The 22,113-nt window shown below is 46.8% G+C and overlaps 1 protein-coding gene across 6 annotated transcripts in view; it reads left to right on the top strand.

Annotated features, from left to right (window-relative positions):
- Window positions 1-6,406, top strand: part of ttc7a (tetratricopeptide repeat domain 7A) — a 48,274-nt gene extending 41,868 nt beyond the window's left edge. For all 6 annotated transcript variants that reach the window (XM_049007290.1, XM_049007288.1, XM_049007289.1 and 3 more), the window contains one exon: window positions 5,313-6,406. In XM_049007290.1, coding sequence (XP_048863247.1) covers window positions 5,313-5,531 — 219 coding nt within the window. In that variant the 3' untranslated portion in view covers window positions 5,532-6,406. The remainder of the gene's footprint in view (window positions 1-5,312) is intronic.
- The last annotated feature ends 15,707 nt before the right edge of the window (window positions 6,407-22,113 follow it).

Raw genomic sequence — 22,113 nt, 5'->3', positions numbered from 1 at the left:
TAGAGAGAGCAGAGAGCTGTGCTGATTTGATTAGCATGGACGAGTCTTTCCTCGGGGGGAGGGTTGTCATAGCAGAGCGTGTCACATGACCAACCTGCTTCCTTTCCAGTAGCACTAGGACCAAATGCCTTTAACTTCATAATTACACACCAGCGTGCAAATGGCCAGTGTGCAAACACCAGCCTCGTCCATGAGGCAAGCGTCCCCTGGTGAGTGTATCCCACTCCCCCCACTGCCCCCACTGCCCCCCACCCCCATTGACGCTCGTGTGACACCCTGCCTCGGTCTGGTCAACACCTCTCCAGTTGTGCGGAGAACGCCTGGCATGCGAGTGAGGCTGCGGGATGGGGGCTGCGGGGGTGGGAATGTGGCTCGCAACCTTGAGGGGGGGGGGGGGTTAGAGGGGGCATGGGCGGCGGGGACATGAATCCCCACCTGTCATTTAGTCACAGTGGGGCAGGCACTCTGACCGATGCCCATAACCAAGGGACCCACGTGCCACAGACATCACGGTGTGGGGGGGGGGCTGGGTATGGGGGCTGCTCTTGGCTGAGGGCAGGCAGATGAGCCCAGTTTGCAGAGCAGATCTGCTCCCCCCATAGCTCCACGTGTTTTAATGGGCCCGGGAGTGTGTGTGTCTATGTGTGTATGTATGTGCGTGTGTGTGAATGTGCGTGCGTGTCTGTGTGCATGTGTGTGTGTGTGTGTGTATGTATGTGTGTATGTATGTGTGTGTGTGTGGATGTACATGTGTGTGTGTGTGTGTATGTGTGTATGTGTGTGTGTGTGTGTGTTCATATGTGGATTAGGTTTATATTACATTTTGGGGACCAAAGGTTCCCGACAATGTGATAAAAACCTATTATATTGACGCTGTGGAGGGCATTTTTCAGGTCCCCACAAAGATCTGTGAATACAATCAAAAAACTAAAAATCCCAAAAGTGTCATATTTTGTTTGGTTACTTAGAGCACATTCTCACTATTCGCATCGCGTTGCAGTTTTCATGAACACGCGCATTCTGTGATTCGCTAGAACATAATATATTGGATAGAAAGCGATGTATGATGTTTTCACCAGTTCGCTGCGTTACAGTGCATTTTGAAAATGCACCACTGCACACATTTTCCCATTGATGACACTGAACAATGGATATAAACGCATTCCAAAGTGTTGCTTTTTGCTGCCTCTCTTTCCCCAGAAACACTAGAAACAATCATGTCATCGTAGAATCAGCTCATACAGTGAAACATTAAAGATGTACAAGATAAGGTGTGTAAAGATGCACAAGAACGTGGACAAACACAAGACGAAAATGCAGAAAAACGCACACGAAAATTTTTTTAAATGTAGTGCAAAGCAATTTACCTTCCCTAGTGTGAACATACCCTTATGGTTAGAGTTGGGTTGGGGTTAAGGTCGTCATGTTGGGATTAGAGTCTTCCCCATAGAAATGAATGGAGAGTCCCCACAAAGATATAATTACTAACCTGTGTGTGTGTGTGTGTGTGTGTCTGAGAGGGAGAGAGAGTGTGTGCGTGTGCACAAATCCTGTGGCTGGCCAACTGTAATCAGCGAATGCAGAAGAGAGAGCCTGGCAGATATACAGACAGTCAAGACCGAGCAGAGGCAGCCTGTACCCAATATGCCCATCTGTCATGATGCTGACACTCAAGCAATCACACTTCTCCATCCCCTGAGTGCAGAAATGTCATGTGATCTGAGGCATGTGATCTGAGTCATGTGATATTTGTTGTCAGCACAATTTGGTGGGTGTTCAGCTTCATGCATCTAGAGATGAAACAAAATGGCCTCCGTTCCTACATGTGCCTGGTGTAATGTTAAAAAAATGTTAAAGGACTGCTTTAAAAATAAGCATGTGATAGAAATTGCTTAAATATTTAAAAGCCTTTTTTTTACTGTGATTCTGCTACTTTATATTGCTGTATCTGCTTTGTCCTGGGAAAGCGAGGATATGGCTGCTGGATCAGGAGATGCATGGTGGGAGAGTACGGGTTTTCATCTAGGCATAAAATGCCATTTTGGTTCATCTTCTCAGGTCAAAATGGCCATGTTACAGAACGAGGGAGTTATTCAGTCAGCTTGGTCAGGGTGTGCAGTGATGACGCTGTTAAAATGTGGTTTTGACTGCCTCATTTCCCATGGCTGACTTTGGGGGGGGGGTGGGGGGGTGGGTAGGCTGTGTCTTTGGTGCCATTTACCCAGAGGGATAGGCACTGACTGCCAGGAGTGGTTGCACTCTTCCTCAGAACAGTGAAAGCCCCGGTGGGTCCACGACTGGCTGAGTGGTGGAGTTCTGCTCTGTGGATTCTGTGTCGGGGCGATTTCAGTTCTGGTCGAAGTTCTTGTGCGTTGATGGTGATCTTTGGGGAGCACCTGCATTTTTCCACCAGACACTGGAGAGAGAGCTGTGAATGTAACAGATGACTATCTGGGAGGGGGGGTACAGTGGGAGTAGTGGGGAGCAGAGCTGCGTGTGAGTGATGGTGCGGGTCCATGGTTGGGGAGTGGGGCCGGGGTTTGTTCAGGTAGCCACATCCTGGTGGCCAGAGCTTGTCCGTTCAGGAACCGGCTTTGCTTTCAACGAAATCAAAGGGCTCTTGGCGGGTGGGGGGTGGGGGTTGTCTGCGTGGGGTTTTCCTGCACCAGTTTGTGCAGGTGCTCCGCCCCTACCTCCATCCTACCTCTGAATTATGGGGTTTGTGCTGCTCCCTCTGCTTGAGTCATCTGCAATCATGCTTGAAATGTCGGAACTACAATTTGCCATCACAGATCCTACAATCTATTTTGGGAATAGTTTGTAGCAGGAATTTTTTTTTTTTTTTGAGGGGGGGGGGGGGTTGTCCTTGTGCTCCTGTCTTTGCCACTGTCTGCCTCCCCCCCACCCCCCGCTTGCCATCACAATGGTGAACAAAGCCCTCTCTTCACACTAGTGTCTGCTTGTATCATCGCGTCTTTGTGTCTTCGCGTCTTGTCACTCAGCCTCTCTCCCCGGTTTTCTGTTGTGTTTCCTAATTAGACGCCTCTGTGTTCTGTCGCTCTCCCTCTCTGAGCCTGTGTACCAGCTGAAGGCGAGCTGGGCCACCCTGCCACGTTTGTGTTTCCTCAGCCGCTTGATGGCTTTCTGTTCCAGCCTGTGCCAGCAACATGCCCCTCCCCCCACTGTGAGCTACCACCTTCCTAATGTGGTCTGTCAGAAATTCACAGTTACGCCCCTGCGCTCTTCCCAGGATTCTGTTGTGGGTCCCAGCATCAACACAGAAGCACAGCACAAGACATATAAGGAAGGGATCCCAGAGATTCGAGTCCTTTCTCTTGCATGGAGGAGGTGCTTCTGAAAGCTTTTCCTGGAGACCCTACCAAGAAACGTCCTTAAACACGGAGGCACTTTTCCCCCTCGTCCTTGTTGGTGCGACAGACCAACTGTTGGCCTTCTCAAGCCATTGATCCTCAGCATGGTTATCATGGTGGGAGAATGAGTTTTTGGAAACTAAGGTGCAAGTTTAAGATCATTAGCAATAAACTAGAACCAAGTTCCTCTGGGAGTGGACCTGATGAGGATCTGTGGGCCGCTGAGTGTGGACGCCATCTTTTAACACCTGAATGGGCAGGACTGGAGTGACAGCTTCATGGTGAACCGATGCTGTGTGGAGCATGTGCCTTCCCATGTCGTTGTTAAACATTTAGCGCCATCACTGTTAATGCTGTTCTTTTATAGGTATGGGATTTAGAGTTAGTTAGTAGTCATTAAGCTTCTCACCATGAAGCCTTGTCCGGCTGCCCACCCCTGCCCTCTATCCCCAGTCCGACCTCCTGAAGGGGCAATTCGGAGACCCGAGTGGCCCAGGTGTTGGACTGTTCCAAAACACGGAGTGGGGGGGGGGATTATTTACATGGCGCAGCTTGGGCTTTCCGCTGGCCCAGAGGTAATTAACACCCGCACCCGGCAGGGCAGCGTGTCGCTTCCCCTCACAGTCCCCGGGGCCTTTTGCACGGCAACACGTTGTACACCTATATTTGGAATGGAGCCGCAGTTCATTCTGGAATGAGGGTGGGCGGGGGTGGGGGGGGGGGGGGGGTGACAGCGTGCCAGGCCGAGACTGGGTAGAGGTGAGACGTAAGAGAAGATGGAGTGACACAGGGAGACGGAAGAGAGAGAAGGAGAGAGGGAGTGTGAGAGACTTCCTGTCTTGAAATAGACCGGCTGCCTCTAGACAAAGCTCAACTGAATTTCAACCCAATTAATCAAGAGCGGTTCTGCGAGTGGCTTCGTGCTAACGAGCCTCCTCAGTGTCGCCTCGGAAAAGTGGAGGCTCCCGAGGATCACAGAAAAGGCACGACGGCTGGTGGCCAGCTGCTCTCCATGATGCAGAGGCTGATTTCTGCCGGCATGTGTGTGATGTTTGCCTGGTTTCCATGACTCTCACAGGGATTGAAGGCTGCACCGACCTTCCCGGTGCTCTCAACTTCCTGATGTGTTTTTTTTCTCACCCTCCTCTTCCCGTTTTCTCACTCATCCAGCCAGCACACTGAGTACCGGTTTCTTCGGAGGTCAATCAGAGAATTAACGCACGGCGGATCCAGTCAGCAGCCCACTGCGTACCCGTGTGCTGCACGCCTGATCGGGGAGGGGAGGGGGGCTATGGGCCCTCTGGCCTCTCCTTTGGGTTGAAGGGGCTTGTGCCGCTGGGCAGTTTGTGTAATAATGATGCTCAGCCCCACAAGTCTGGGGAGGGGGCTGATTCCTAAGAGCATGAATCTCCAAAGAGATGACGCACATGATTCCAGAGCCGTGACTCTGTTTACCCTGCAAACGCATGCACTTCTGCCTGCATGCACTTCTGCCTGCAATGAAGGTACTGCACTAAAGACATGGCGGCATGACTCTGGAACACCGCCCTATTCTTGAAGGCCCCTAACCGCCCCGCCTCCGCAAAGACCAGTGTTTCCCAACCCAGTCCTCGAGGTCCCCCAGACAGTCCACGTTTTGGTCCCTCCCATCTCCCAGCACATGTGATCCTAACGATCAACAGCACCAAATACCTGGTACAGGTGCATAGGGGACTGGGAGGGAGTTAAAATGTGGACTGTCTGGGGGCGGGGGGGGGAGAAAGATCCCTAGTAGAGATGATGTCTAGACTTCATTCTAAAATTTGCAGAAATTCTGTCCTCCAAGTTCTTGAATTAAGATCGGAATGCTTGAAAATCCCTACAAATTGAGAATTAGATGTGACAAAGTAATTTTGCTCTCCCCCCCCATTTCCCTTCTGTCCTCCCCCCCCCCAACCACAGGGGCAGCTGCTGATGCGAACAGGCCGCCGGGGCCTCGGGGAGAAGATGCTCCGGGACGCAGTGCAGGCACAGAGCACGGCCCACGAGGCCTGGAGCTGCCTGGGGGAGGCACTGCAGCGGCAGGGCAGTGCGCAGGCAGCCGACTGCTTCCTGACCGCCTTGGAACTGGAGGCCAGCTGTCCCATCAGGCCATTCAGCATCATAGCACGTGAGCTGTGATTGGCTCGCCCTTTAGCACGTGAGCTGTGATTGGCTCACCCTTCCCTGGACCACTTTTGGACTCTGTAACCACTGTTTTACCTGCAGTTCTGTAGTGATTTGAATTAGTATCCCATTTGGGTCCAGGTTGGTGTGTTTAAAAGGACCCTTTCTCCCAGTTTCTCCCCTTCCTCAGGGCTTTTCTCGGAGATTTTCACCAGCCTTACGACGCGCAACGTGGCAGCGCTCCACACAACCCCACCCCTGGTCACAATGTGCACACCCCCGTAGATTCTTGTTTGGTCGCACGCGAAGCAGTTGCTCGTTCTCAGGGAAAACAGTCATACTGACTGTAGCATTTTTTTCCCGAATCAGAATTGTGACATAAATGTATTGTTCCTTCACGTGTCGATCCAGCTTGATATTTTTGTATCTTCTTTTTCCATAAACAGTGTTTGAGTGCTTAATCCTCCCCTGTGCTTGCTTTTCTTTCTCCACCTTTGTAAGCGCTGGCTTCGGGGTGATGGTGCAGAGCTTTACAGGCAAACAAACTCAATTAGCCAAACAGCTTCAAGCTTGTACCGGTTTCTCCCCCTTTTCACCCGAACCCTGTGTTACAAAACACAGCTGATGTTCTCTCTTGCGTTCGGGTAACAGGAGTAGTGTTTGAGTTCTGTGTTTGAGGATAATTAGTTTGCTCTGCATCCTCTGCCGGCGGTTACTCTTTCTCGAGAGGTGGGTGGAGTCGCGGTGTACAGGCAGCGAAGAGGGATGCTGTTTAGCATGTGACCTTAATACTTAATGCATACGGAGACCTGAACGTCCCATTGAATGCCCCTGTTGTTTTTCCTACTTCTGAAAGAGTATTTTTCAATAAAAATAGATTTTTATAAGAATGTGTTTCATCACCCCTCTGTAGGCGTTTGGTGTCACCTTCCAGGTGTGTTTATTGCCTCATGCTCCTGGTCCTTCTCTACCTCCCAATGTCCGACTAGGCCCGACCCAATCTGGGCGACTGTGAATGTTGTAGCGGTATGAACGTCGCTGCCGCTCCACCCCAAACTGTGTGCTTATCAACAGGTTTTACATAAGCAAGCACATGGCTGAATGTTAAGGCATAGAGTGCTTTCTTTCACTGGGTGCCTACACTTCCGTATGCTAATGCTTTTTAATAGCATTTCTATATATCCTATGTCTCTGATGCTGATGGGAGGGGGGGGGGTGGCGGGGGGTTCTGGGTAAATGAGCCCCAGTTGCTTGAGATTGCTGCTGGAGTGTCACGCTCTGATCCAGCCCCCCCTCCTTAGTTTCATGTTTTGCTGTTGCTGTCCACTAGTGTTCTTCATTCCTTTCTGCATTTCTCAGTGTTACGCTTTACCAGATCGGCCCTTCTGGCATGACAGGCCGGCCCGCGCGCCGTCAGCGAGCTCATTACGGCGCACTCACACTGACGGCGCCCCCTTGCTTAACGGCCGTTCTGAGCCGTTACATAAACGGCTGCGTCTTTTGCGCTACTGTCAGAACCTCCCGGTTTTCCGGGCCTGGCCCTCCAGAAAGTTCGTTTTCTAGAAGCTGATGGGAAGATCCAGGTCCAGCTCTCAGAGGTGCTGCTCAGGGGTTTGCGGTTCGAATACTTCTTCTGATACCAGTAGTTCTCCATCCAGACCTGTAGATCAGCTGGGATGCTCAGCTGGTGCATTGCTGTAGAGGCCGAGGCGACTGAGAGCCAGAGTTTTCCTGACCCTGAAGGGCAGCCACAGCTGTCCGATGCTGGAACGTTAAGCTTGTGTGGAAGTTGTGTGCAATTGCTTATTTTGCACTAGCCGCTCTTGTAATTAATTTATGCCTGAGATCCTTGGAGAACTTTCTGTCATCACAGCTTCCTCCCTTGTTCCCTTGTGGGCCAGTATCTGACTGTGAGTGTGTAAGTGTGTGTATGAGTGTGTAAGTGAAGTGTGTGTTGCATCTGTGTAAGGGCATGCTGTGGCTCCAGGCAAGTATTAAAAAAACCCCTTTCTGAACAAGCGGAACAAATTAAACTTTGGCTTTGGGGGAGGGGTGTCGCTCTATTAGAATTTTCTAACGCTCTGCAAATTTGTACATCCGGACCAATTGCTGCAGTGTTAATCGGGGGACGCAGGTCTGCACCCCGGCCCTGAATCAGGAAAGATCCGGCTGACCGGGAGGCAGCATCACGCCGCCAAAACCTGCAGAGGAATTTCTCATTTTGTCTATTCCTGGATGAATTATGTAATAAAACTATGTGAATATGCTTTAATGCTTAAACATGTATGGAGAAGCAAAAGATGTAAAGAATTTGCCTTTTTTGAAGCGGAACAATTTTAATTAGGCTGAACTGTAGAACAAAATGCTTTCTAAACATTACAGTAATTATCGGCAGCGTTCTCCTCGGATTATGAGACGGCCATGTTTGATGTGTAACCTTTATTCTTAAACCGGTATGCAATATGCATCGCCGTGATCTGTAACCATGGCGATGTACTGAGCAGTAGCTAGATGCCTTGTCACAGTCTGTCTCCTCCTCATCTTGCCTGCATCTCCCTTGTCTCCCTTATCTGTGGGAGATACCTGTGCCCGTCTCTCTCGGCTTCCCCTCGGTTTACCGTCCAGCTCCTCCGCATCCCTGCCCTCCATGTGCCCTACGATTGCCTGTGTATCTACCCCGTCACCGAGTCCTACTTGCTGTCCCCGTTGCACTTTGCCTACTTTTCTGCCAGTGTCACGAAACACGCACTGCTGTGCAGTGCCCTGCAGAGCCCCCGCTGAGGCCCAGGTGCCCATGCCCCCCCTGGCGGGTCACGCTATCCGGCTTTTGCCGAGGACGACATCCTAGCCTGTTTGTTTCGGGTTTCCTGTCGGCTCCTGCTTAATGAGGACCGGCAGCAAGATGGAAACAGGAGCAGGGTCAGGTTCACTCGCTCTCTCTCTCTCGCTCTCTCTCTCTCTCTCTCTTGCAGCAGGTGCCCTTACCACCAGAGGTCTGTTTGTGTCCAAACAGGGGGCTACGGTGCAGTGCATACAGGCTGGGGGGGGGGGGGGGGGGGGGGCAGGGTAGATATTCTTGTCATTGGGCAAATTTTTTAATGCTGCCATACCCACACAGAATGCGATGCGGGGAGATGTGATCTGTGAAGCCATTTGTCACACTTGCTGGTCCTGCTTTGCCTTGGATTTATGAGTTATCTATGGTGAGACACCATGCCTTGCATTGGTAACCTTGACCTGGTAACGCAACACAAACCATGAGATGTGTTACTGAGATCAACGAAGGTTTCACCAGTGAAACAACAGTCTCTGCTGGGCCTTGGAGAAAAGGACGTCAGCAAGACACAAACACCTGTAACTAGGGAGACAGCCCGGAATTCCAGCCTTGGTTAAGACAGGTCTCTGAACAGGTGCTTAACAGGTAGATCCCTTTCCCTCGACCCCACAGGCATCCCATAATTGTGTGTTGACTCGCTTGTACTTCTCAATTCCCTGGTTCCGAGTTAAGGGATAGAAACACACATGCAGCCACATACAGGCACATAATTAGCGCATACATTTCACTATCATGTAAACGTTTATCGTTTGTGAAAGTACTAGGGTGATCCTGGCTTATTGATGGCTACAGTTTATTTCCAACCAAGTTCACGGCACATGGCATCTGCTGGGTGTGTGTATATGGGTGTATCGCCTGTGTCACAATATGTGTGATTATATATGCAGCCGTGGGAAAAATTAAGAGACCACTCTTAAATCCTGGTTTAGTGGTGCTGGCAGAAGGCTATGCTGACCATCAGATTTCTTCCAGGTTCAAAATTTCAAAGACTGCAGAACACAAGGATAAGGTGAAGCAGGAGACCTGAAACCACCCAGGTAGAGGGCAGAAACAACCTTCTAGCTGCAGAGATGACTGTTATCTTATCCGACACTTTGTCATGAATCATAGGATGACATCAAGTGACCTTCAAAAGAGTGGGAAACATGAAGTGCAGGTGTGAAGTGCACTGATAGGACAGTTAATAACAGGCTTCTAGAAGGAGGACTGAAGTCCCATAAAGCAAGGAAGGAGCCCTTCATTAATGGGAAACAGGGAAGAGCCAGGCTGCAGTTTGCAGAAAAATATATATATATTATTCACAGACGGACACCCTTGTGTGTGTGTGTGTGTGTGTGTGTGTGCGGGGGGGGGGGGGGGGGGAGGGGTTTGCATAGATCACATAGATCACGGCAACATGGGAAACTTCCTTACTTTTGGGGTCATTTTTCAGGTTCCTTTTGCATAACCTCAATTTTATGAAAATCTGTGAATGCAGTCAAAAAAGTAGAAATGGCAAAGGTCTTATATTTTGTTTTGTTACTACTGCTTAAGGTAAGGGCTGGTTAGAGATTAAGGTTGTCTTGGTTGGGATTAGAGTTTTGCCCGTAGAAATGAATGGAAGGTCCCCAATTAGATAGGTATGCCAACATATGTGTGTGTGTGTGTGAGTGAGTGAGAGAGAGAGAGAGAGAGCGAGAATGTTTATTTCTTAAAGTACAGAGTCCTACAGGCGGAATCTTCTTTCTCTTCTTTACCTGTAGGTCTGTTTTTCTGCACCATGAGGCCTGGTATTATAATATGAATTGGGGAATATATTCAGCATTATTCCCTGCTTCCAGTTTGTGCATCATTCATTTGGAAATATTGTCAATTGAACATGTCCATTTAGGGGCTGGATTCACCCCGTAGCAGAGACGAATCAGAGTGCTGTGGCAACAGTGTAACCGGCTGTGATGACATCATAAACAGCAGAGCCACAGGACAGGATTGGATGACAGGTCTCTGCATGCCTTGTCCACGTTGATAGGTTAGCCATAGCTGTATTTTTGGGAATTTCATACTGGATTCACTTTAAATGTAATTAACAATATCTAATGCCGCTGAACTCAAAATACGATTAAATTCATATTAAAGAGTTTGGCATTCATGGTGTATGGGGACTTCCGTCAGATTTTGTCAGGTTTTGTCATGTTCCCACAAGACAGCCGACAGAGTGAAGCACATTGACCCACACAGACAGCTGCAGTATTCCCAGTCAGCATGCTGGTAGGTTTTACCACAACAGTATCTCGACTGGACACTTAAATTATCACAACAGTATCTCGACTGGACACTGGAATTAGCACAGTCAGACACAGTCCAAAGGGTGCTCAGATTGTCTTATCTTTGGACGACTGTATAGTACACGCCTCGGTAGCCGCCTCCTCTATACCACATTGTGGCAAGTTCTGCTTGGTATATTATTGGTATATTAGAAGTGTTCAGCTGTGAAAAGTTATGCTGCAGTAAATGGAGGTGGAGGGAGTGTCTGTAACTAGGATTAGATGCTGTGGGGAAATTTTTATTGACATCTCAGCAGTCCTCACACACTACGTCGTAAAGTTTGGCCAGATTACCATCTAGATGATTCCGGTCATACGGATCCTATGTGATATGGTGGAGGAACATCGCGCTTTGTAAGTACTGTCAAATGTCAAACCTTCTAGCACATGCTTTGTTATGAGCTCATCTTCAGAAGCGTTTAAAAGTGCCTTTTTGCTCATATTGCATCCATTAGTGCACTAGTCAAGGCCATAAAGAAGAGGTATGCTAATCTTCTACTTAATAAGAGTGAAAACTGAGAGGAAATGGGCTCTCACTGAGGAATCCCAGTCCGCAGGCTTCTCATCAGCAGACCACATTCCCTGACAGGCCAGTCACTGCTTATCTGTGGTTCCAACTGCATTCTCATCGAAGCCACTGAACATTCAAAAATCTAGGAGAATTCAGACACAGGTTCATTGGCCTCTGGTTTGAACTGTGTTTGTAGATTATCATTCAGTCAGAAAGCGAGAGAAGCTCTGTGTGAATATGACCCATCTAGAGTGTCAGGCAGGCATAAGAGATACTTGAAATGTGATTTTCTGTTGTGAAATAAATCCCAGTAGAACGTCAGCCTGTTTACATGTGCATAAGAACTTATTATGTCATTGGGCGTCTTTGGCCTGTAAAACGCTGTGCCAAATTAGCATGTTTTGTTTTGTGCAGACTCCAAGTTTGAAAGGATTTAAATTATGTCAGTCTTTGTGTTTTGCTGATGAGAAAAGCCCTCCTCTGTTATAATTTTCCCGCTCTCTGCACGCTGCTGATATGTACGACTCAGTGGAGCGAATCTAGGACCCGAATGCCAATCCTAGAGTAAGTTAGGCTTCCTGTTCAGCACAAACAAGGATGTTCACAGCGGCTGCACTTTATAGCGTGTGTCTAAGGCACTATTTAGCCTTTTTAACCTTTATGTTAAAATATGCAGAAAAATTCCCTCTTCCCAACTGAGACCTAGTTTATGTCATGTGACATTAATTAGAATAGAATAGAACAGAATATCTTTATTGTTATTGTATCTGTACAATGAAACTCTGAGTGCTTTCCTGCCAATGCTATATATATAAACAAATACGTAAATAAATGATGAAATAAATGAAATAGCTCAAAAATTAAAAATAGTAATATATACAGTACCAGTTAAAAGTTTGGACACAGACCCAACCGTTATTTATACTATTTTCTACATTTTCTCTACAAGACATCAAAACTATGAAATGATATGTGTAGAATTCGGCAACAACCAAAAAAGTATTTTCAGAAAATATAGATATTTTTTTGTGGGCAGGGGGGAAACACAGAAGGTTGTCTGTTCAAATCCCGGGGTCATCATAGTGATGCCACCACTGGGCCCTTGAGCGAGACCCTTAACCCCAGTTGCTCCAGTGACTGGCTGACCCGGCTCTCTCCTCTGTCCCAGTTCCATGATGTGGCCTCCTGGGATGTTTTCCCAGCTGTCCTGAATGAGATCCCACATACATGCTCAGCCCTCATTGGCTGCTTTTCCTTCATATTCTGATCAAACTCATCCAAACCCATTTCTGCTCTGTTTAGGTCAGGTGGTCAGGTCATGTGATGCAACACCCTATCACTGTCCATGCGACTTGGTGTGTCCAAACATTTGACTGATACTATACATTAGAGCAGGGGTGGGCGATGTTATCCAGAAAGGGCCGCTGTGTGTGCGAGTTTTTTCTGCAACTCCCTAATCAGATTACTAATTGGAGGACTGACTGGCTGAAGAGTCCCAGGCAAACACCTGGGTTTGAACAGCTGACGTAAAGGTTATCCCTAAAACCTGCATACACACCGGCCCTTTGCGGATAAGATTTCCCATCCCTGCAGAATTGCCTTCAGGGTACTCCATGTTTACTTACCCCACGAAGGCAGGATCACACAGTCCCTGAGGCACCTGGGGTTAAGGGTTTTAAGGGTTAAGGGCTCAACAGTGACACCCCTTTGCTGGTCATGGGATTTTGAGAGGCACACAGCAGCCTCCGCTTGCTCTTAACAGAAAGGGTTAAATGTCAGCATTATTTATGGCTCCTGCACACGAAACACTGAAATGCTGGATTCCTGCTGGCCATGAATTTTTAGTTTTCAGCTGCAGCTTGAAGCTCTGCATCCATTTCCTGGTAGGTGAGGAACAGCTTGCGGAAATGAGGCGGCACAGGTGCTGTGAAGAGGCTGCTGGTTTCGAAGGTGAGCAGCGTCTGGGGTCTATGCTGCCGTTTTATAACTGAGGAGTTTCATTAAACTTTGGGTGTGTGGGGGGGGGAGTTTTAGGAGCATTGTAGCTGTCAGCAGTAAAGAGACTAAAAGTGCTGATGGCGGTGCAGGTCCTGGAATGCCCCCCCCCACATGCATACGCATGAAAGTGCTTTGCGAGCAGGTTGTGGGACACACTCTGCGATTACTGTGCAATGGTAAATCACAGCTGCGCTGCTCCCTGACACCCCCACTGCGATATGCGGCTGAGGGTGTCGTCAGGGGCAACCCCCGTTTTACGAGCCGCTCCTTTTTTTTTGTTGCATGCTTCAGCATGACTTCCTGCACGTACTGCATGCAGTGCTTGTCCTGCTGTATGAGTGATAAATCACTAAACCGTACTGCAGCAGGGTGAGGCCACACCCTGGGACTGCCCAGCTTTGGGGACAGTCGCCTTCCCAGAAGACATCTGCTCAATGGCTCTAGGCTGCTCTGAAGAGGTTTTCTCATTAATACGTTTTTATTTATTTTTCCTACAAATTAGAACGTAGGAAGGATTGGTCATTACGCAACATTCCACTGCAGATCTGTTGATTTAGATAGTAAGGCAAGGTGCCACCTCTGGGACGAGGGTTCGCGTCTCAGCCATGGTTCCATGTGTGTGGAGTTCGCATGTTCGTTTTGCGCCTGTACCGATTCATCCTTGGTTCCATTTTCTTGTACTTTCATCCTTGAATATAAATAAAAGGATATCGAAGGTAGTTGCTGTCTTTTATTAATCAGGCGGTGCCTCTGTCTAGGTGAGCATACTGGTGCCTCTTCGGGTCACCATCAGCTGGGTTCTGGGTCCGACCTTGTGCTCTCTGGCTTTCGGCCATGTCAGCGAGATGTGGCTGCTTATTGCCTTTCTCCATCGCAGCCCATGTCACCACCTCCGTCCCTGTCTGGCTTAAACGCGCCGGGGGAGAGTTACAGAATTTGCAGCCTATGATGGACACGGCCCTTTTTGAACAGTAGGCATCCATCCCAGAAAGGACCTGACATGTCTGTTAGCGTGAAAGGGTGCTACGCTCCATGGGGTCGAGATGTTCTGGGGTGGGTCGCTATTTTGGAATCTAACCCAGGGAACCAAGTTAAGCTATGCTGACTGACAGGTGGCACTCAGACCAAATGGAGAAATGCACAAACCCCTGGATCGGTAGACGGTAGTTTGTCTTCGCGCTGGAATCTAATCAGGCATGCTTATGACTTGATAGTCCCTAATTGTATTCTCCATTATAAACCACTCCTTGGTCAGGCCTCCCGGAAGGGTGAACAGGCTGGAGAAAAATGTGGCAAAGCATATCAACTTACATATATGAATAGGCTAATGTTTTGTTTTGGATTCTAGTTTGGCTAGCCTTGATGGATTAGGCTGTAGTTCAAATAAAATATACCCATCCACCATAGAGTAATTTGAGATTAGATTAGTAAATAGACTGTTAATAATGCATCTTACCTCAGCAGTGGATATTAATTTCAACTGACAATACGATGAAACGAGTCCAAACTACTTCCAGCATACAGTTCCTCATACCAGGTTATTCGCCAGCAACCTGGTGGTTGCCGGCCTGTGCCCCTGTCCTCAGGTTCCACTTATCCGCCCCGGCTGATCAATTTCATGGATTTGGGTGATGTTGACGGGGCCCGAGCGTCAGGCCAGCGTCCTTAATGGGTAAACAGCCGCCTCTTGTTTGCTCAGAACGGCCCCATTCAATCTCATTAAAGTTTCACGCCGCGGTTGAGCCGAAAGGCTGCACGCTGTTGTGGGCCCACCTGGTGGAAAGGAGATCCATGGTGGCAGCCAGGTGTTATGCTCTGCTGAAGGAGACAGCTGAAAGTGGGGGTGTTCATTGTTTGCCATTGTTCTCTGTAGAATCGCTGGCTTTGGAATCACATGCTGCATGGTTTTTCTTGGCTGTACTGCCCTTTGCTTGGAAAAACTCACTCTCACTTTTATGGACATATTAAGTGAATCCACTCTCAGTTGTACCAGTGTCTTAAACGGGTGGGGGGCTGTATCCTCTGAGGAGTATCAGATGATTGCTAGCCTACAAGCTAAACAATTAGATGTTCCTCAAGGCCTTGTCCCGTCAAGCTAAGAAGGGTGGGGGGGGGATTAAGTTTCCCACTGATGCAAACATATCTTTGTTTTCCTTGAACCTGGCCTCAAGCTCCTCGGAGACCACCTTCAAACACACTTTGACCCAAACTCTTAGCCAATGAGGAGCGGGGTGTTGAAACAGCAGGTGACAGCAGAACAATACAGTCAAACACTCATTAATGGATGAGTGAGTGATGCCTTCAGCATTACGGGCCCTCTGTTTTGGGGGATACTGTTGCCAGTGATTCCATGAAGATGGTGATGGACTGGTTTTAGTTCCCCTCGGACTGCAATGAGGCAGCTCTATCAAGGACTGACAATCAACACCAGATCGGATTCAATGACTCGTGAACGAAAGTAACTACGCAACAACAGTGGCTAAGAGGGCGATAGTGTATTTTCACTGCTAATGTCCCTGTTTCAGTCCAACTCCACATGATATGGGGTCAGTGCTTATGATCCATGGAGAAGTTGATGGAATGTTAGAGCTCTCAACAAAAATGGCATAAATAGACTCTCTCAGTAACTAATTGTTGTGTGATCTGAGGGTTTTACCTTAAAAATATATACAAATTAAGATAATGAATGAAGAAAACCTGGAGGATCCTATCTGCTTTTTTCACCCCATGTTTCGGTCTTAATTATTCCTGCAGGCAAATTATTCTTGGCATTTTCAATATTGTTAATTGCCGATATACTTAAATTTCCTCCTGCTTCGGCCATTTTGAGTGGAACATCCTCTTTTCCGTGTCTTAATCCTTAATGAACACGTGCCTTAATGCTGTCCATCTGGAATGTTTCTATGCAGAATGAAGGCAGCTAGGTTCCTCATTAAAGTGTCGAATGAGAGCAGGGAGGCAGCCTCGCTGTGTGTTTGAATAAAACCAAACAGTGAATTGAGCTGATGCTCACAGTCCGTAGAGGCTACAGATGAGTGAACCATTGACAATATTTTTCATGAGGAAAACAAAAAGCCTTGGAAAACGGATGAACCTTGCAGAAATGGCCCAGCCTTTGTTATCTTTGTCATGTTCAAGGGTCACATTCAAGAAAAGCAATGCTAAGAATCCCAAGTAGTTTTCTTCCTTACTACAGCTACTTGTTCCATCATTCCGCCTCATTGCAGACAGAGTGCCTGTTTGCTTGAATCTCTCCGGAGTCAACATACACATTCCACCCATGAGACGGCCATTAAATCAGACCCAAGTAAGCTGTCTCCAGTGCTGGTGCCGGTGGCCATGGGAAGTGGGGCTTACACACACCTTTTCAGAAACAATTTGGCTCTGAATTGTTTGCGCTCTGCCTTTCCTCAAGGCCTGACTTGTCATGCTAATTAGGTTACCGACTGCCAGGCCCAGAGAATTGTGGTTAGAGAGTGCAGGGGGTTGTGGCATCGGAGAATGTTCCCTCTTCTCTAAAACTGCATGTGCAGCTGTAAGAATGATTCCCAGTCCAACATTGTGTGGAGCCAGTTGTTGTGTAGAAATAGGTTTAGTTGAACAAATATCTGCAGCCAAACTGATATTAACTAAACAAGCAATGCAGTATCATTTTACATGGAGATGCACTGAATATTGAGTGAGAGTAATCCTTGAATCTACAGCTCAAGGATACGCATGTCCTGTGTTCCAAGGGGTCACATTTAATTGGTCTCTGCCATTAGTTTAGGTTGCACTCGGTCTTGGTTATATAAAAGTGTCCTAATCCTCTCATTCCATCTTAGAACTTTTACCACAGTTCTGTTTTTAATTGCTGGAAGGTTTTACAAGTTCAAGCTCATTAAAACTGGAAACGTGTGGTGAGTAAGTGTTTGAAACCCATAGTTAAAAGTGACTGCACATATTCCTGGTTTTGATGTAAGGATATATATGCTGTTGAGGAACACGTGTTAGGGATTACATCGCTGTGATCTTTTCCTGCTATGATGGATGATAGGATTAGCAGGATTGCTGGTATGACATTGGCCATCGGGCCTGATCCCTTCCTGATTGATTCTCATCAGCTAAGCAGCCGGACTTGAGCCTTAGCTGCCTCACGGAGCCATGGCTTCTGTCCTCCATGTGTCCCTCAAAATTATGCCATCCGCACAAATCCCGAAGTAGCTATGGCAACCCTGACTCTGCTCTTTTACTAAGTTGTTGTGATGCTCCTCCAACATATCATCCATACTCAGTCAGTAGGGGATGGAAATTACACAAGCCTGCGACAGCTAAAAGGAAGGTGTATTGGGACACCCTTCCAAATCATTGAATTCAGGTGTTCCAATCACTTCCTTAGCCACAGGTGTATAAAATCAAGCACATAGGCATGCAGACTGCTTCTACAAGCATTTGTGAAAGAATGGGTCACTCTCAGGATCTCAGTGAATTCAAGCGTGGTACTGTGATAAGATGCCACCTGTGCAATAAGTTTATTCATGAAATTTCAGCTCTACTAAATATTCCACCGTCAACTGTTAGTAGTATTATAACAAAGTGGAAGCAATTGGTAACAACAGCAACTCAGCCCTGAAGTGGTAGGGAATGTAAAATCACAGAGCGGGGACAACGCATGCTGAGGTGCACAGAGTGCAGAAGTCGGCAACTGTCTGCAGAGTCAATAGCTACAGACCTTCAAACTTCATGCGGCCTTCAGATCAGCTCCAGAACTTCATGGAATGGATTTCCATGGCTGAGCAGCTGCATCCAGGCCTTACATCACCAAGTGTAATGCAAAGCGTCGGATGCAGTGGTGTAAAGCACGCCGCCACTGGAACCTAGAGCAGTGGAGACGTGTTCTCTGGACTGACTAATCACACTTCTCTGTCTGGCAATACGAGTCTGGGTTTGGTGGTTGCCAGGAGAACGGTACTTGCCTGACTGCATTGTGCCAAGTGTAAGGTTTGGTGGAGGGGGGATTATGGTGTGGGGTTGTTTTTCAGGGGTTGGGCTTGGCTCCTTAATGCTGCAGCATTCAAAGCCATTTTGGACAATTTCATGCTCCCAACTTTGTGAGAACAGTTTGGGGATGGTCCCTTCCTGTTCCAACATGACTGTGCACCAGTGCACAAAGCAAGGTTCATAAAGACATGGATGAGTGAGTCTGGTGTGGAGGAACTTGACTGGCCTGCACAGAGCCCTGCCCTCAACCCGACAGAACACCTTTGGGGTGAATTTCTCGCCCAACATCGGTGCCTGACCTCACAAATGCTGTTCTGGAAGAATGGTCAAAAGTTCCCATAAACACACTCCTAAACTTAATGAACAGCTTTCCAGGAAGAGTTGAAGCTGTTATAGCTACAAAGGGTGGGCTAACTCCATATTAAAGCCTACATATTAAGAATGGGATGTCATTAAAGTTCACGTGTGTGTAAAGGAAGGTGTCCCAACTTTTGGCAATATAGTATATCTTATAGCCTTAACAAGCCTGACAATTGTCCGCTAACCTAACTCATTAGCATGGTGTTTTAGGCTGCAGATCTCTCAATTACTGGATATTTGTGTTTATCATACCTTTTTATCTGTACACTGTATCACTGTAGTTTTCGCCGTGGGCTCTGGTTTCCTCCTGTGGTCCAAAAGTGTACAGGATAGGTTGATTGGTGAGTCTAAATTGGCCCTGTAGTTGTGTGTGTCTGTGTGCGTGTGAGTGTGTGCGCCCTGTGGTGTGTTGGCCACTACCCAGGGTTGGTTCCCGCCTGCGCCCATTGTTCCCGGGATAGGCACCGGCCCCCCAGTTGGGATTGAGTGGTTTCAGAAACTGGATGGATGAATGAATGAATGAATGGATGGATGGATGGATGGATGGATGGACGGATGTATGTAGGTTGGGTGTTTCTAAGATTCTAAGTGACCACGATATAGGGCATCCGCGATCATGCCATATGTAGATTGACATATCTTAATCCTGCCTACCTGCTGTACAAGCAAGAATTCTTAATAAATGGCCATTTAGTCTCTGTAGTTGCAGTAGTTCAGCCATGAAGATTAATTTGAGGAATTTAATGTGGTTTCTTGATAGTATAAACTCTTTTTCAGCATGACTGAAAAATATGCCTTCTTTTTTCATCAGAATCTTAGACCCATTTTTTGGTGACCAAATGGTGTCCTGCAAGAAAAACTATTATTTTCAGAATAGTGACAGTAAATATTAAAAGGAGCTTGTTCCAACTGATTCTATAGTTGTCCAGTACCCCAGAAGTGAGGCCAGGCCAGTTTTTACTTCACGTGAAAGTGAGCGTGGTGACGTGTTTGGGGGGCATCCGTGATCCTGAATGTTCTCACTTCTAGTGCCAAAATTATAATACTGCTGATGCAAAAACATACGCAGGGAGTTGCAATACAAACATGTTTTATTTTCTTTTGTAGCCATCTGGGAGTCTTTATAATACTGCAGCAAGGAATCCATATAAAAGCTGGTATTTCCGGACTTCCTCAGCCAATCATTCTTCAGACCCGCTGGCCATATGTACAATATTTGTTCTGACTACTTTCTGACTTCCTGCTACTTTTTCCCTGACCAATGAATGCTCAAGGTTTGCTTGCGCTACTGAGCGGAGCTTCCGCCCACACGTGACACCGCTGCAAGGTGCCCGAGGTCAGCCTCATGACGAAAATTACATCGCAATCGTTGCGTGCACTGTTGTGCTGCCGTGTTCATGTGAAGTAAAAATCCAGGCTAGTCCTGCCTGGTTGCATAATTGTTTTGACAAGCAATGATAAAATTAGTCAAGGAATTTCTGAGTTGTTTATCTAAAAAAGTAAAAAAAAAAGAAATCTTACTGCAGCAATGACATCACTGAGCAGGAATGTAGTCACTTGACCCCTGCCCTGTCCTGTAAAGTATGTCTTCAAGACTCCCCAATGTGGCCTGTGCATGAAGTCCAGTGGCTTTTTGTTGAAGTTTCCAATAAACGTCTGGAAATTGATATGTGGTTATTATGTTCTTCTTGGATCCAGATGTTTGCACGGTACTTTGATTTGAACAGGAAACCAAATATATTGCCTTTTCCCATTGGGTTTTACTGATTACCTCTTGCAGCCACTTACACAAAGGCATTTTAGCTGCAGTTCCCTTTGAAAAGTTGGTTCACTCTCCTGGGAACGTAATCATAAAAGCTTATGGTCTGCAGTTCAGTTCCTTTACTGCCACATTTCCTGCTGCATGTGATTTTCTCTCTGTAAATCTAGCTGAGACATTGTTTATGAAGATACCGATTCTCTTACATCTGTCACTCTCTTACATGTCATGTAAACAAACCAGCAGTGATCCTAATACATCTTCTTCTGAGAACTTAAGTTGTATGTATTATGCATTGTTGGGTTGTGCTTGCTTCAAACTTAAATAGCGCCAGTGATGTCACAGCATTAAATGTAATAAAATGTTACATTTTATTTTTCTCTTAGTTGTTTTGCATGCGCTGCTCTAGCAATCAAAGTTGGCCAAAAAAAGAACACAGTTCCAGAAATCAAACAAAATATATGAACATGTTTTTGGAGAATTCTTCTTATGTGACTGAATTATTCTTTTCACCTAAAAGGGCTTTGTCTGCCGTGATCCCTGTTGCATTGCTCTTCTGACCAGTGAGAGCCGGTTTATGGAAATCCGGACACTGGCGTTATAAATAAAGTCAGAATTTCCCCCCCTTCTGCTTCCGCACTGCTACCACTGTCCCGCTGTTCCCCTGCGAAGATGTTTATGGAAATTAATTGAGCCTATAAAATATCGCGCTGATTTTTTTCACACCACTGTTATTAGGCAAGACGACAAGATGTTCATGCCTTAGAGCCCATCTTTGAATCATTCCCAACAGAATGGTTTTCAGAAGGAAACATCTCAGTTGTACAGTATTAACCAGCATTTGCTCCCCAACAAATGGAGTAAATGACGTTAGCTGCCTTAAAAGCCCATAATAATTGACCTCTAGTAGAATGTGACTCCTTATTTCAGCCTTATTTCCTGTTTTCTTCTATTATTCACCCTCTAACACCCTCCGTTTTATTCAATATTTAAATATTAATGCTAGCAGACTTTTACAAACTGGTATATGCTATGTTGATTGCAATGTATAAATTACATAATCACTCGGCATTAACTTAACCTACTCTTTGTATTGTGCAAATAATAATTTGTAGCAAAGGTCTCAGTAAAAGGTACATGTTGAAAGAGTGCTTCCCATGAATGTTCCTTTTTGAAAGTGCATAGTCCAGGCTTGGTGGATCAGGCAGAGGCTGGCTCATGAGCATATGAGTGGTCTTTTAAATTCAGTCGACAAAAGTCCACTGGAGCACAGCAGAGATGTCCCTGTAGTTAGAAAGTGGACATCTTGGATGGTTACTTATATGCTTTGGCGGTTGGCTGGCGAGGTTGTATGTTACACAGTAGTGTATCCATCACTCCATCACACCTTGTCCTCTGCCGGCATAAGCAGTCATCACAGCCGGATTCCCCTACCAGGGATACTTTATGAAATGAATTGCTGCATTTGGGACACACACACACACACACACACACACACACACACACACACACAAACGCACGCACACACACACACACACAGACATAGGTTTGTAATTATATATTTGTGGGGACTTTCCATTCATTTCTATGGGAAAACGCCAATCCCAAAAATTACATCCTTAACCAAAAACAACCAAATACAAGATTTTTGCCATTCTTAGATTTTTGATTGCATTCACAGGATTTTATAAAATTGAGTTTCCCCACAAGGTCAAAATAACAGGTTTTTATCATATTGAGGGGGATATTCGGTCCCCACAATGTAATCCTACAATGTAATGCATACATGCCGACACGCACACATTCCACAGCCCTTGTTCACCCTGCACATGCAGATCGATTGCAGACGG

Source organism: Brienomyrus brachyistius, chromosome 3 (genome assembly GCF_023856365.1).
Source record: "Brienomyrus brachyistius isolate T26 chromosome 3, BBRACH_0.4, whole genome shotgun sequence".
Taxonomy (NCBI): Eukaryota; Metazoa; Chordata; class Actinopteri; order Osteoglossiformes; family Mormyridae; genus Brienomyrus; species Brienomyrus brachyistius.
This window is presented reverse-complemented; position numbering and strand designations above follow the sequence as displayed.